General features: G+C 24.9%; 1 protein-coding gene across 2 annotated transcripts; it reads right to left on the bottom strand.

The window, feature by feature from the left end:
- Positions 1-8,359: 8,359 nt before the first annotated feature.
- LOC129610075 (uncharacterized) lies at positions 8,360-10,961 on the bottom strand. Of its 2 annotated transcripts, XM_055522404.1 has the most exons (4): positions 10,766-10,961; positions 10,309-10,395; positions 8,990-9,081; positions 8,360-8,907 (listed from the first exon to the last, which is right to left on the bottom strand). In XM_055522404.1, exons 1-4 carry the CDS (start codon positions 10,823-10,825, stop codon positions 8,475-8,477), a joined length of 672 nt encoding a protein of 223 aa, XP_055378379.1. In that variant the 5' UTR covers positions 10,826-10,961; the 3' UTR covers positions 8,360-8,474. The 2 variants fall into 2 exon arrangements, with proteins under 2 accessions (XP_055378379.1, XP_055378380.1); XM_055522405.1 differs by lacking the exon at positions 10,309-10,395 and having other exon boundaries at positions 10,766-10,959.
- Between the last annotated feature and the right edge of the window lie 5,712 nt (positions 10,962-16,673).

Here is a 16,673-nt window from a genome sequence, read left to right as displayed (position 1 = left end):
TTTTTAATTGAGTATTTGTTTTGTAGCTATGCGCTAAACACTGCGTTATGCAATTTGTCTCAGCAGTTTAACATGCAATAAAAATCATTCATTTACCTTAATTTATTAAAATTAATATTTCGTTTGAAAATTTCCAAAATGTGAAACTACTTTATCATATTTTGAGTAATTTTAAAGGTATTTTTTGATTATAATTACTTGTGTTATGCATATAATTTTCTAAAGGTATCATTTTTAATGAACGCAGCTACACTAACACATATACACATGTAAATTTTATAAGAAAATTATGTTTAAACTACAAAATTTTACTGTTTTAAAAATATTATGTTACATAACTTAATTTTTTATTTTTTTTTTTTTTGAATATTTTTCATAATAAATTGAAAATTATGTTTTATTATTTTCTCAAAAAAAAAAAAACTATTTATTTTTTTAAGTGTTTTTTTTTTTTTGTAATTAAAAGTGATTTTTAATAGTTTTATTTTTTTTAGCTATTTGATATCTGTGTGTTTAATACATGTTTGAATAGGCACTGTTAAATGGTGGTGTACGGTAAAAATGCGTTTTATTATACTCAATTCTGGCGAAATATTTTGTTACTATGTTTATATACTTATATACAGTTTTATTGTTGCATTTCGGGTTGTTGTTGCTGTTGTTATATTTATGTTGCGTCAAAAAACTTCAACAAACTATATAATTCACTGATCTTAATATAATTTTTCTAATGTTTAAGCATTTTAGTACTTATTGCTCAAATTTACTATCATAAACTTTTAGTAGCTAGGTATACAATATTTTAATACAATTTTAAAACAGTAAATACAATTTTAAATTATTCTTTTTCTTTTTTTGTTTTCTTTACAAACAAAGTTCGAGTTTCATAACGTAATCATACAAAATTAAAATTTGATTTCAAAATTTATGATTAAATTGAAATTAGCAGCTTATTTGATTAGGCCTCCATACATTTGATTCTAATCATGATTTTAGAAAAATTAAGCTTTAGGTCATAACTAGCTTGAGTTAGAGAAATGTATTCAATTAAAACTTCTCTTTCGAAAATTTTCTTGCCCTTGATTCTAAAAAAAATGATTGTCGTGCATTGTTTTACAACCTCTTACAATTAATTCTTTCAAGGAGGCGTTTATCAATTGAATTGCATTCCTATATATTTTTATTAAATTAAATAAAACGTTCATTCAGTGTACGAACAAATTTACACAATAAATTTTCACCAAATTTTGAATTCATAAAAGAAAATCAAACATGTACACAGTATGTTCGATTTTGTTTGATCTTACATCAAACACGTACTATTATGTTTGGTGTATGAGTAAGCAAATGAAAACTTTAAATATTTTGTTATAATAATGTTTTAGCTAACTGTTATAATATTTTGTCTCGAGTATTACTGTATCTTTGAGTAAGTGTAAGAGTAACAAATAAAATATTTATTAAAAATTAAATATGAGCATAAAGCTCATAAAGACAAAATTTGACATGAAAAATTAAACGCGTATTTACGGTATAGATAGAAAAGTAAAAATAAATTAATAAATTTTAATAAAACAACAACTACTTGCATATACTTTCTGATATATGTACATACAGACATATGTTTATAGAAAAGAACGGTATATAAGGTTGATGACGACATAAATTTTACGTATAGAAATTTTATATTGTTTATTTATAAACATACAGCGTATATAATTAAAATACTTGCAGTAGGTATATGTGCGCTTTGTATGATCATAAATTGACGGTTGCGCGAAATAATCATAAATAGACCGTTATAACAGAATATAAAAATGTAATAATGTTGAAAATAATCGTTTCTTTATTTATTTTAACTTCAAACTGTTTGGGCGTATAGTTTATGTACACATATATGTATATATTTTATTTTTTTATTGTATTTTTGTGCACTAACCAGATTTTCCGGGTTATAGTTATATTTTTATTTATATATTAAGATTTACATTCGAGTACAAATTGTATATATATATATATGTGGTATAATCTAAAGTTACATAATAATGCAAATATGTATTTATAACAATTTATGATTATACGATTACACAATTTTTTTAAAAAAAATTAAAAAATTTATAGAAACTTATCTGATAAACCTGCCAAGTATATGGGTTAATTAAATTTATAGAATGAATTTTTTTACATTAGACTTGCTAAAATTTAAAATTTTTTTAAAAATTTCTCAAATACTCGTATATTTTCTCTTTATAGATGCATTTTATAATTGTAATTTGATTAAGAATTAATTAGATCTAAGCATTTCCTGTCTGCCATTTTCTGAAAACGCAATGTACTAGGAAAATGTTAAAAATGCTTTCTGAAATATTTTTTGAAATTACAAAATTTTTTGTTAACATAAGGATTAATAAGTTCCTTGGTATACCTCACCACAAATTCTTAATTAGCTTTTTTGAATTACCATATTAAATTGAAATCGAGCCTATGGCATACTATAAGATTAAGATTCCAAAATCTCTCACAAGACTCGCTCATGAAGAACACTCTGATTGAGAAGTTGTTGTGGTACTGAAGAACGACAATCATTCTTCCGAGTAGAGCGCAAAACTCAACTTTTGTCCATCCTAAAATCTGATGCAATATTAAAATATCATTAAAAAAAAACAATCACATATAGAAGCAACTTTTGCTCCAACTTGAGTGTCACAAGTAAAATTGCACAGCACAGATTTCTAAAATTAGTCATAATATCATTTCTAAAAATGATAAGTAAAAATTTTTCTAAATTACTCTACATTACTGACACAACGATAATGGTTAAAAATCAGTAATTAGTAAACAGAAAAAAATTTAATGTGTATTCTCTTTTAGATACATGAAATGAAATTCAGTCTCTGAGTTCGTTTTTGCAGTATATACACGAATTTGATACATTCTTAAAGATATTTAAATATATTTTTGATATTTTGACTGTGTAACAATTAAATGTAATGCAGACAATTTTTTTCTTCAATTTAAACCTTGATATTCTCTTATGCTACTGAATTGCATTCCCTTCATACTGCGTTGATATTATGCTCAGTTCCAAATAGACAGTGAATATACCATGAATTCCAAAGCAGAATCAGCATATCATGAAAAATTACTAACTATATTTTAATTTTTACTTTTAAAGGATATTCGAACGCATTGAGATTGAATAGAAAAATTATATTTTATTTTTTGCATAAACAAGATATTTTATCATGTTGCACGAATTTCTCAAGGATCACTTAAAAAAATGTAGTTAAGTGTACCAACATTTTTTTAATTTTTATTGAGTTTAAATTAATTGACACTTGCAATTCATTAGTTTATCGAAATCGATTAATTTTGAGAATTGTAGTTAGTGTAATTCGGGCGTCATGTAATTGATACTTTTTTTTTTTTATTAATTTTTGATTTGGTTTAATGGTTAACATTTATTTCGAATGTAAATTAAATTAAATGAAATAAAAAATATTTTACAGTTAATATTTAAGAAAATTTTATTTATTGGTAGCAGGATAAGAAATGGCGTTATTTATAATTCATTAAAATTATTATGAAAATTAATTTTTCTTATTATATAAAGGTCATTTATCTTTGAATTTATAAAAGATTAAAAAACAGGATTGACAGCTTCATTTTTCATTCAAATTTGACAGGAATGCTATATTATTGTAAAAGTATTGTTGTTTGGCTGCGTATTAACTGACTGCAGCATAAGAATAATTCCAAAAGACATCGATTAAAATTGATAGAGCATTTTAATATTTTTTTAGTTTTCAGTCATTGTTTTGAAAGCAAGAGCGAATTGCCTCTATTCAAATGACAAATGATTTGACACTAGCTACAAAAGTCAGGCTTTTGACATTCGCATGTGGTTGTAACGTTAGGTTAGTTATCTTTAAACTTGTCAACGCAAACACAGTTTATACGGAAATTTTTCTTTTTCGAGGAGATCTCTGCTTCTGTCATAAATTTTTTCATAAATTTTTTGGCGTTTACACTACAGCCACAGGTTTAACACCTTTTACCTCAAGTTAAAGTAGTAAGGAGCATATGACTGAAACATTGTTGTAATTCAAAGTTTTAAATTTTATACTCATTTTTTAAAATATTTTCTGAATTTTGTTATGGAAAATGTGCTTGCAATATGTGATATTCAATTGGCATTCTCATAAATTTTAATCATGTCAAAATCGTTTATATTTTCAACAAACTATAGGTATTTGAAATTTATGAACCTTTTAAATTTTAATAATTTTCTGTATTTTAGGGTTAAGTTCACTTAATTTTTTTTTTTTAATTTTTCTTTAACTTCAAGAAAATAAGAATTCATATTGCATTCTTATTTTCTGTAACACGTGCTTTGAGAATAAATTTAAGGTCAGGAATAAGTCAGAATACATTTATTATAAAAATACGTGATTTGCATTTCACGATTTAATTATGATTTATAATTTTATCAAAAATAATATTGCAAATTTTTTGACATAATTTATTTACAGAATTCAATTTTTTTTTGGAATTGATATTTGTTGTATATTGTATTTGTTATCGGGTAAGGAACTAATAATGCAATTTAAATATCATTATCCAGGAATATGTTTTTTAAATCATGCCTGTCCGATTTCTGGTTCCCCAAACAAAAATCTTCATAGGAAAGCCTTAAATTTTCTCGTTACCAATATGATTGATCATATTTCTCTAATGGATCATACAGGTTTGTTTCATCATAATAATCAAATTAATTCGAAAAGAACAATCATTGGAATCACTATTCCTTTTCACTGTGTTTTGAACTGAGCAATCATATTCAATCACTGTGATTGAAAAATCGCAGTTTTTTCCATCTCTATTCCGAATATTTTAAGCATGTCAAACAAAGAAAAAATTAGAAGTAAATCTGGTAAGGTGTAAAAGGTAACGGGTTTTCGCCAGTTAATTAACGAGTATTCATGAATACCACAAAGTAACTGGATTGTACAAGAGAGTAGCACGAAAGAGTTCTTTTTTTGACATTTATAGAATGCAAATGCTTTTTTGACATTTATAGAATGCAAATATGCTCACTTACATATTAAAAAGGTCTTTCACTTAAAGTATGTCACATGTTACTTAAAATATGAGATTATAAATTGATATGTTAACTCTTTTGTGTATTTATGCAAGCATTATTTAAAATTTGCGCTACTTAATTAAATTTTGATTAAATGATTTCTATTAGGTTGTAATAGAAATTCATATTGCGCTCATTTATCTGTCAAACATTATCGATTATGAAATTAAACAAATTATCGTTTCCTATTAATTATTTCTAATTTAGTTCTGATTTAATTAATTCCGTGTCCTTCTAAAAAAAAAAAGAGATTGATAAAAACTGTGACACTGAGAAAAAAAGTATTAGTTACAAGGAAAAGATAAATTACAAAAAAAAAAAAAAAAATGAAAAAACAAATTTGAATGTTGCGAAATTTACCCGCAAAAATTTTTTTGCAAAAAAATTTTTTTTTTTTGTTTTTTCCAGATCGAAAACGAACAACTATTTAAAATTACTTGAAATGTCCGAAATTAATCGATATGTAAAATTCTAGATTCTCACAAAAATGGGGCATATTTTTGAATTATTTTTGTGTATATAAAAATTTTTCTAACTCTACAAATGTCTCCTTAAATGCACTTTTCTGCAAAACATGCTTCGAAACATGTACGTCATTTTTGCCAACAGACTCAGATACTTTTAGCCAAACTTCATTAAACAAAATTATTTGATATTTAACATTATATAAATTGAAATTTTTCTCAAGGTTGGCATTTCGCTAGATGCAATGAAACATTGAGTTAAAGAAGTTCTAAAAACCATGAAATTTTGGTTTTTTTTTTTTCGAGGAAATGAAGCAGAACAACAGAAAGACTGTTATATTTCGGTTTTTTTCGTTAGTTCATTAACATGTAATTCGAAATTTCGCTCAAAAACTACAAATTCGTAAAAATAATAAGAAAAAACTTTAGTTAGAATGTTATTTTTGACATTTATTGTAACGTGCCAAATTGTCACATACATTGGGCTTAGCAAACTTATATATACACACATACATATGTATGTGAATATTGTAATAAAAATTATAACAGAAATTCAAGTCAACTAATTTTCATATCGTTTGTTTTTTTGCCTATAAGTACAGAAATTAATTGTACAATGTTTTTTTTTTTAATTATAAAATTGCATATATTTACTTGCCAATGGTTCAACTTTCAACTTTTAAACCTTTAAATTCTAATAGTTAATCTTAAATCAGATTTAACGGTCACGTATTAGATCAATTTAACTTGAACCAATTGTACTTTTTATCTAGTATAACTTTTAATTACTGTTTACTTTTTGCACAAATTGGAATTTTTCCTAAGTTTTTTTTTATTTTTTATTCGTACTTCCCACCGTATAGAACTTCGCCATTTTGTTGAATTTTTTATTATATAATTAATTTAACAGTTAAGTGCATGTGTGTTAATTTTTCGAAATTCAATTTTAGTTATCAGAATTTTAGTTAGTAAAAATTTTTATGTATGACAACTTTTACAAGGTTTTCACATTTCTTACAGTATTGTTGTTAAATTTTAATGAGCGGATCTAGTCGTTAATTCCAGTAAAAGATTATTTTCCTCACTTATCGCACAAATTGTTAAATCCAACAGATTATTTCTTGTTTTGTGATAAATATAACGGATGTTACCCTGAAAACACAGCGGGAAGTAACACTTGAGAACTTTGTTCTTTAAAGAAAAGTGACAACAATATTCGCTTTTAATGTTTAAGCATACCTACACCTTGTACTGGATTTATAAATTTGCTATACTTAAATGAATACACTCGATGTCCATTACATGGTTATCAAAAAATTTTTTTGCCTATATAATATATTAAAAATACATATGAAATTCAGAAATTATAGTTCGGCAATCAACCGGATTCGAATTTCTAATTTTAAATTTGTTCTTTAAATTATTTTCATTGTTTTTGACATTTCACACAAATATTAATCACACAATAATAACAACAAACATTAATAACAACGACATAGGTTTTTTGTAGATTTGTACAACGGGGGCAACAGTGCACCGCGACAACGTATAAGGATCTATTCTGCGTCCCCATCCGAGTGCGCAACTTGTGAGGACCAGAAGACCGTAACTCCGCCACCGTTACAGCAAAGCCCCCAGCACTTCCCCCCTCCTACGAGCAAGAGCATCACACTGCCCCAGGAGGTGCACCGAGATCTCTCCATACTCCCCACAGGATCTGCAAGTATCCTCATTTTCCAGGCCCAGCCGACTGAGGTGTCCCCTAAGCCTGCGGTGACCCGTCAAAATGCCGGTGAGGACTCTCACCTGGCTCTTGCCCATCTCTATAATTTTCTTAAATCGCTTCTGGCTTGCCGCAGCCACGGAAGACTTCTCCAGCGCTCCGACCATCTTCTTTCTAATTCCTTCCTTAATTCCCAACGAATAGTATGTGGTCCGATTCCGAAGAAGGGCTTCAGCCCAAGAAGAGGTGTGTTTGCCCCCTTCCTTGCAAGTGCATCAGCGGCCTCATTTCCTTCCACGCCCACATTGCTCGGCACCCAGCACAGTGTGACCCAGTTGCATGTGCCTTACTCATTGAGCTTCTCAAGACGGCCCTATACTGCCGCGGAGGATACTGAAAACAAGTTCAGCGCTCCGATCGCAGCCCGGCTATCCGACATAATCATTATCTCCTGTCCCCGATACCCCCTTTCCAGGCTGAACCGCACGCACATTTCAATGGCATGCAACTCAGCCCGAAACACACTCGGAAAAGTTTTCATAGGTTCGGAGAATTTGGTTCTTGGTCGAAATACCCCCGCACTCGTCCCAATACTGGTCTGTGACCCATCTGCGTACCATCTAACAACGTGTGTTCCCACTGGACAACCTGAAAAGTCACGCTCAGAGTCCCTTCTGTTACTCAGCAAAGAGGCAAAATTTTTCTCGAAGCTGTACCTCTTTACCAACAACGACATAACAGCAATGTTCAACTTTTGAGGCACTGATCTTACTGGAGCATTCGGAATTCTTCAATCCCTTCTTCGGATTTTTGCGTTTTTGAGGGCTAAAGAGATTTTGATTGTTTAGTTCTTGATTATAGAATATAGCACTGATTTCATTATATTTTTGATAACTTGTTGTTTCTACTAATACTAAATTCATTATTTAAGATAATTTCTTTAACAATTTGCAATTTGCTGTAACTTTCCCCTTCGTTTTTCTTCGTTCTCTCTTCGTTTTCACTTTGTTAATTAATTTCTCTTAAGAATTCAATTCATTATATTTATTTTTCACAATAATTTATACAACATTTAAATATTTATAATATTTTATTTATAATTAAAATAGTTAAATTTTTTTTTAAATAAAAAAAAATTTTTTTTTCAAAATATATTTTCCAAATTCATATAATTCTTATTTTCTATTTCATATTCATTAACCAATAAAAATTCTCTTACTTCAGCATTTTTAACTATTGCACTCGTTATTAATATATGATTCGTTCGATGTATCGGTTGTGTTTGATCATAAAAAAATAAACCAAAATATTTATCATTGATTTTAATTTCTAAAAATTCTTGTCTAATTATTATTAAAACTTTAAAATCTTTATCACTTTTATTAAAAACAGTACCGCCATCTATAATTGTATTATGATATTCATTATTATAAAATGTTTGACGTTTTAATAATGTTGCATTTTCATATGGATAACTTGCTAATTGAAATTGTATATCACAATATAATCCAGTATATTGATGTGGTTCTGCTGGGCTACGGCAATTTCCATTTTGTAAATTAATTGAAAAATCTTTTCTAAAAAAGTAAATTATAAAAAATAATTTTTAAAATTTAAGTGTAAAAATTATTAATATTTAAAATTAATTAATATACTTACTTATCTAAGAAATTTCCAATTATATGTATGAATGTTAATTCTTTCAGTCGATTTGTTAATGGTGCTAAAAATTGTGATTTAGCAATATGACTCTAAAAAGAATAAAAACAAGAATTAAAATTAAAATATTTTAAATAAAATTTTTAACATAAAATTATTAAAATTTAATCTATTATTTAAATAATTTGTGTTTGAGTAAAAATTACTTTTAAAAAAATATTTTTAAAATTCTCACAAACTTTATTAGACGTGTGCATTTTTAATTTATATGTGACAAAAAATTAACTTTACAATATGCAATGAGCATTCTAACAGTGAGCATTCCACTTGATTCAATTATTGTGAATATTTTATTAATAATCTCATTTGCACAGTTTTAGGTGAGAGAATTTATGAGAGGAAAGACAATATTATGGAGAATATTTGTGTTTATTTGTATTTGTAGATAAATTATGCAAAATGTAGTGCTAGTGCTAATTCACAATTATTTTTATTTGAGTAAAAAAAGTTTCATTTTAAAAACATTCCAATTTAATTTGATGAATTAAATTTTATTTTCTCCAATTCAACAAATTTAAAATATGTGACTTTTTATGAAAAAAAAAAATAATTTTGTAATACCATTACAAAATTATTATACCATTACATTATACCATTACAAAATTTAAATATGTAATATTCTAACTGTTATACACAATAATTATTATATAAAGTGTAATTGATGAAAGAAAACAAATTTAAATAAAATATGAAAAATATTTTTTATTAAAACAGTTTCTTTATATAATCAATTTTAGAAAAAATTTATCACATTCTTTAAATATATATCGTATTTTTTGGTATACAGTTCACATCACTTGCTAAATTTGAAATGATTTGCTTAAATAACAAAAAATTTTTCTGTTTTTTTTTTTCATGACAGAACACAAATGACATTGACATTTACAATTTTACATTTAAATATAAAATCTTTATCATAAATAACTTTCGAATTATGTACATATCGTAATTAAAAATTTTAACGGTATTTCTCGCCTATATAATCGGTAACATATAATTTATAATAATTTTTGGCAAACATCATTGTTTTAATTTAATTTTGCATTAATTAGAATTCAAATTTTCAAATGTAAATTTTCAAATTTCTGAATATCAGAAAAGAAGCTTGTTACTCTCTATCAAAATATTACGGTATATACTTTGTATTTTTGTTATACAATTTAGCACAACACTACATTAACAGTATGATAACAAAAGTGGAGGTTAAAAAATTAGAATCTATATCGTATATCAATTTCATATTATTATGAGAAACGTACCTCAAAATATTTATAATTCTGAACGAAAGCAAATTTTGATTCACTGATTGGAATTGAAAACTTTTTTATTTTAACACTCGATATGAGCTGGAAAATTTAAGTATAATAATCAATCGAATTTTATATTAGAAAAAAAAGTTTTTTTTTTTTTGTTTTTCATTCAAAAATCCTCCACAATTATTTTTTTAAATTAAATTTTACACAATTTCAAAAATTTTTTTTTAATTGTTATACATAGAGGGTTTATAAAATCATAATCTTTTAATTAAATTAATAATTTTGAATTTTGAATTTTTATCTTTTATTTTTTTACTATAAATTTAAAGGAAATTTAAGTGATTTTTTAAATTCGAAACACTGCAAAATTTTGTAATAATGATTAATGCATTTAATTTTTATTTAATTTAAATTATATATAAAAATTACAAATAATATGTGCAATTAAAATTCCACTAACCGTCTGAGTTAAAATTATTAAAAGCATAAATATTAAATTGAAAAAAGCAATTCTACTCATTTTTAAAGTTTATTTTAAATTTTTTTTATTTATTTATGATTATTTTCAAAAAAATTTCTTTTATATATATATTTTTTATTTTATAATAAAATTAAACGACACGATACGTTGTCGAGGTTTAATAAACTGAAACTGGCAAATATAAAGTTCACACGTCAACATGTAAGTGCTTTAAATAAAATAATCATTTACAAAAAAATATTTTTGCATCTTACTAACATTTTTACCAATTGAATTGAATACAAAAAGGGTGGTATTGTTTTAACAGTAAATTTCACATAACGACATTTCCGTAACCGAACTCCGTTCTGTTGCGAACAATGCAAAAAAAAATAATTTTCAGCGAGATGTCTGCTAATCTTTTGGTCTGTATAAGCACTCCTAAATTACCAGGTGAGTTGAACCGATTTTTATTTGAAAACTTATATCAGACTCACAATATAGTTCTGAAATGTGCCGAATTGATCAAATTCCGAGACGTATGTCAAATTTCGATAAGAAATTTTTATAATTTCTTAAGAAAATTAATCAATCGATTTGTATGAAATCTTATATACAGACTTTGTTTAACAATAGAAATAAATTTTTAAATTCTTTGTGAATATTGGCCCGCCAGAACTAATATGATCCGGTCGATCATATGTTGATCAAACCAGATTTTTTCTTTTTGTTATTATTGTTTTCATTTATGTTGTTGATATAATATAAAAATATTTTTACTACGGCTTGTTCATATACATATACATAAATATATAAAACACATATTATAATAAAATGACCACAATAATTGACCCCTTTTAATTCAATTGTCTGGAAGATTCACCATTTTTCTCTAAATAGACTACATGTTTATTATAATTTTTATTGATATTATTTTGCTTTTATTGCGCGGCGTACAAAATATAGGAAGATTTGTTTTATGTGTACAAATTGCCAAAAATAAATTAAACGAGGTATAATATTATATAGGGGGATATTGGTATTACTATTTGAGGTAAAGATTGAACGCGCTTTCATGTAATAGGCTATTTGGTTCTTAACTGATAGACTATGGTTTGCGATTGTAAAAAGAGAAGCGAATTTCTGTTCCCCAAATGAAATAAAATTTTATTTTTTGGCATTTGCGTTATCACGGATGCGAACGCGTACTCATTGACTATAGTAGAACATACAGCTCCAGCGATGGCATAGTTGTTCTCTCTTTAACATATTAATTACTATTATCACATAAATTATAACATTTTTTTTTTTGAATGCAAATGGAAAGTAATTGAGAGGAACTGCGTGTATCATTCATTGTCTAATGAATGTAGAGAGGCAGAACAAACTTCAAATTTAAGATTTATAATTTCAAATTTCTAGAATATTCGTATGTATATATAGATAAAATTATAACTGTATAAAAATTTACAGCCATACATACGCCTATACAACACTTTTAAATCTTGTATTATTTTAAATTTTTGCGATGTTGTGATTCTTAATATTACAAAAATTCATTCATAATTGATTCGAGAAATTCGCAATTCTTTACATTTTTATTATTATTCAGATTAATTTGCGTTCCAAGTGGATGTTTTACGAAATTATTTTGTTTTCACTAAAAGAACACTTTTTATATTATATTGGTATTTGAGGAAATTTACAAAAAATACTGACTAAACCCATATACTTTTGTATTACATATATATTTACAATTGTTATTTAGATTTGTATAACAGTATAACACTTAATCGTATACTTACATATGTATTATATTATGTATGTTCTTTTGAGAATATTTAATTTGATCGTCATCGCATAAATTCTTTTTTAAGACATTTTTAATATGTTCAAATGACTTTGTGTGATCATAATTTTGAACTTTTAAGTGCATTTTTATTATCTTGATCATTTTGAAAAGGAAATAATGATATATGAGAGAAAATTTTCTGTTATATTTTTTTTCTTGTTTTAAATTAATGAATTTTAATATTTGGCGCGTTAAAAACGTTGTTTTCTTTTTCTTTTAATATTCTCAATGAATTTTAATGGAGATTTTAGTGCTGTTTTATTAATGTGTATATGAAATTTATATTGTCTTCTATACATGCAAATTACTTTCCTTTTTAAAAAATATTTATTATGAAGGTATTATTGTACTTAAGCATTTCTAAAATAAACTTTTTTTTTATTATAAGTTCCGGATATTTGAATAAATATTCTGAAGAAATTTATCATTACAATTAAAATGCTGCCCATCTAATATTAAATACACGGAAAATAAAAGGAAATTGTTTTTCTCAATATAATAGTTTTGATTTTTACATTGAGTCTGAGAAATTGAGTGAGATTGAGAAAACCCTTCTCACAAATTTTCCAAATAATTTTTGTATAAATTTTTAAGAGCTTAATTTTAATGGGCACATTAAATATGAGCTTAAATAATGGGTACATAATTGTAAGGTATTACAATTTACAATCACAAAAGCCTCAAACTTTTGCTTATTGAAAAGTTTGTCTCTTATTGTTAATAATTTATTTGCCCACATGTAGGTGTGAAATAAATTACCAACTTATGTGGCTAAAATACGTAAAAAAATCATTCTAAGTATTATACACTTCTTTAATTGAAAGTGTTATACACATAAAGTGTTATACATACAAAATGTTATACATTCAGTTTTATTAAAAAAAAAAAAGAAATATAATACTACCCAATATTTTCAACTAAGAGTTCGAAGAGAGTAGTTTGGGAGTAGTTTGAAAATGAAACACTGTTTTAAAGAGACATACAGGTATATAGGAATAAAAATAAACCAACAAATTTAAATATTGACATACAAAATGTTAAGTCATATTATCAACCGGTATAAATGTTCGTAACTACTACTCCCAATTTGTAGTTGAAAGTGTTATACTTTTGGAATAGTGTATACTTACGCTTAAATAGAATTTTAAAATTAAATAACACAATTAATTGAAATTTAGTATATAAATTTAAATGGCTATATATAAATTACTTAAGAATAATACGAAATTATATTATATTATACGAAATAAGATTATATAATACGAAAGAGAAATGTGCTTTAAATTTTTATATTTTTAATTGTACAATAAAAATAAAGCAACATATATATTTTTTACGCGTTTTTCCAAAATTACTACTTTTAGCCTATGAGCATTAATAGCATATAATATGACGGTATAACACTTTATTACTATAATTACCTAGAAAATTTGTATATTCATTAACAATTAATTAAAATTTTAGAAATAACACCTTTTTTATATTTTCAAATTTATGCCCAAAAGATATAGAATTGAATTACAAGATTTTCCAATTATTTTAATTTTTATGTACAAATATAATGATAATATGATTGTAGACTACTTAAGTGTAATATAAGTATTTGTAGCCTACTGGCAAAACGAAATATCTTAATCGCTTTAGAATAATTTGTTATTGTGTTATTAGAAAAACGATTAATTTGGTTGTCAATAAATTTTGTAAATTTGATTTCGCACAGAAATTTTTATATATACTCGTACATAATGTAAAAATGAATTTAAAATTTTAATAAAAGAATTTAAATAATCTTAAATTTAAAATTTAATAAATCTAATAAGAAATATTTTATATTTATTCGTAATTAAATTATTTCCAACATTAACATTCAAGTATACTGTTAATAGGAATAATTACATTTTATATTTTCTCTCAAACAACAGAGAGAGATTTACAATCAAACAAGATAATACCGACAATCAAACCTTTTATCTTATAAATACCATGTATGTATAAATAAGTTTGAAATGACATTGTGAATTGTGATTTGATTTTTTTTTTTTCTAAATTAAAAATATGTAATAAAAATTTATAATTGAAAGTGAATACAAAAACACCCAAATTTATTTCTAATTTAAAATATATTTCATAATTTACAAAATACATAATAATTTAATTAATTCAAATAAGAAATAAAGGTATAAAAATAATTATAATAATATTCCTGACAAATTTTTTAATGCATTTTATTAATAAAATATTCAAAAAAAAAATTTTTTTTTAATCTATTTTTAAGATAAAATTTTTTTATAATAAAATATGATTGTCAATAATATCAAGGTTGCAACCTATACAAAAATTTTATTTTATTAATTTGCACCTGATCAATTTACTTGAATGAATTAAAAATAAATAACATGTAATTATTGTGAATTATTTGAACTCAAATTGAAAAAATGAATACTATTGTAATTTTTCTACAATTGATAACATTTGTATAAAGACAATACGAGTAAAAACCTTCGAAATTTTGAACAAAAAAAAAAAAATTTTATAATTTTGTTCAAATGATGGTCATATACAAATTGTGATAAATTCAAATTTTTTGACATTTCTATTTCTTATATATTAGATATAAGAAAATACAGTAATTCAATCAAGTCAGGTAAAGGTCGGAAATTATTAAGGAATGTTATTAAGTTCTATAAACCATTAAACTTTTAAAAATTCAAGATTCATTAGTTTTCGTTTTAGGGCATATAACACTCTAAACGCATTATATAAACTTGTATAACACTCCAAATTACAGTTTTATACTAAAAAAAATTCAGTCCTATACGCTAACAATAGGGGAGTTGAGAAGATTATTTAGGCAAATTAATCCTAGTACTACATATACTATAGAGTGACTAGATTCAAGTCACTATGAATCCAGCTGTTAATTTTTTGAGAGCAGTTTTAAAAATAAAAAAATTAACTTCTTTATACCAGAATTTACTTATTTCGGCAAATGAATTCACCTTAATTTTATAGGTACTTTTGAATTTTTGTAAAATTGAATTTCTATACAAAACAGTTTTTCGTTTAAAAACATCTCTCCAAACACCTCGCAGTATTAAGGTAATGTGTTATATTGCAGACTCAGCAGAATGTTATATTACTTTAAAATTAACAAAAAATGTGTGTATGTTGTTTATAATTTAAGTGTTCTACCGAAACGGATACTGTATTCTTTGAGTGCTTAATATGTATAGCTTTATGTAAAATAAATTTTGAAATTCCATTGACAGTTTTTACAGCGATTCATTCTGATTCATGATTCATTCTGTTCCGTATATGCTTTTTATTAATATTGCATTACAATATTTTAGTTTTTGTTAATTTTTTTTTGCATATGTAGCTACTCGTATATTTATGGCAATCTTATCTATTTGGAAAAATCTAATTATATAGCTAAAGTTTATAGTAATTTACAAGTTAAATATTTCATGTTTTAATACATAACACCTTTGACATATGGACAATTTTAATTGGTATAGTTTGCAACATTAATATAGAGTGTATACATGACAAATCATAAAAATTTAAAAATTCTATATAATAAAAAAAAAATATTTTTTCAAAAGTAAATTATAGAGTAATTGAATATTTTTAAAAATCATGTTTAAGAACCACCCTATTATACTTTATTCTTAAAAAAGTAAAACCTCTTTTAGAACATTTATACACTCACAAAATAAATATTAATTAAATTTATTGTGTTCGATGGTGGTGGCCACGGTTGAAGTTAAAATTTGATTAAGAGAAAAAAATAATATGTTGCATGTGATACATTGTAAAAGATTAGAATTAAAATAACATTTAGGGTCTATTTTTTTTTGTTTTTGGTTTTCGAATCGTGTAATAAATTAGAAATTCATTAAGTGTAAATTGTCTATTTTATTAAATTTTTTTGTATGATTTTTCCAACCAACTTCTACACTTACTTAAAAGTTTAACTAAAATTTATGTGAATTTTTTTTTTATTTTGTTACCACAACTTAATTTAAAACTACTGAAATGAATAATTTCTAGCTT

The sequence above is a fragment of the Condylostylus longicornis genome, unplaced genomic scaffold (genome assembly GCF_029603195.1).
Source record: "Condylostylus longicornis isolate FDR11 unplaced genomic scaffold, ASM2960319v2 ptg000043l, whole genome shotgun sequence".
NCBI classification, from domain to species: Eukaryota; Metazoa; Arthropoda; class Insecta; order Diptera; family Dolichopodidae; genus Condylostylus; species Condylostylus longicornis.
The sequence above is the reverse complement of the archived record's forward strand: the minus strand, read 5'-3'. Positions and strand labels throughout refer to the sequence as shown.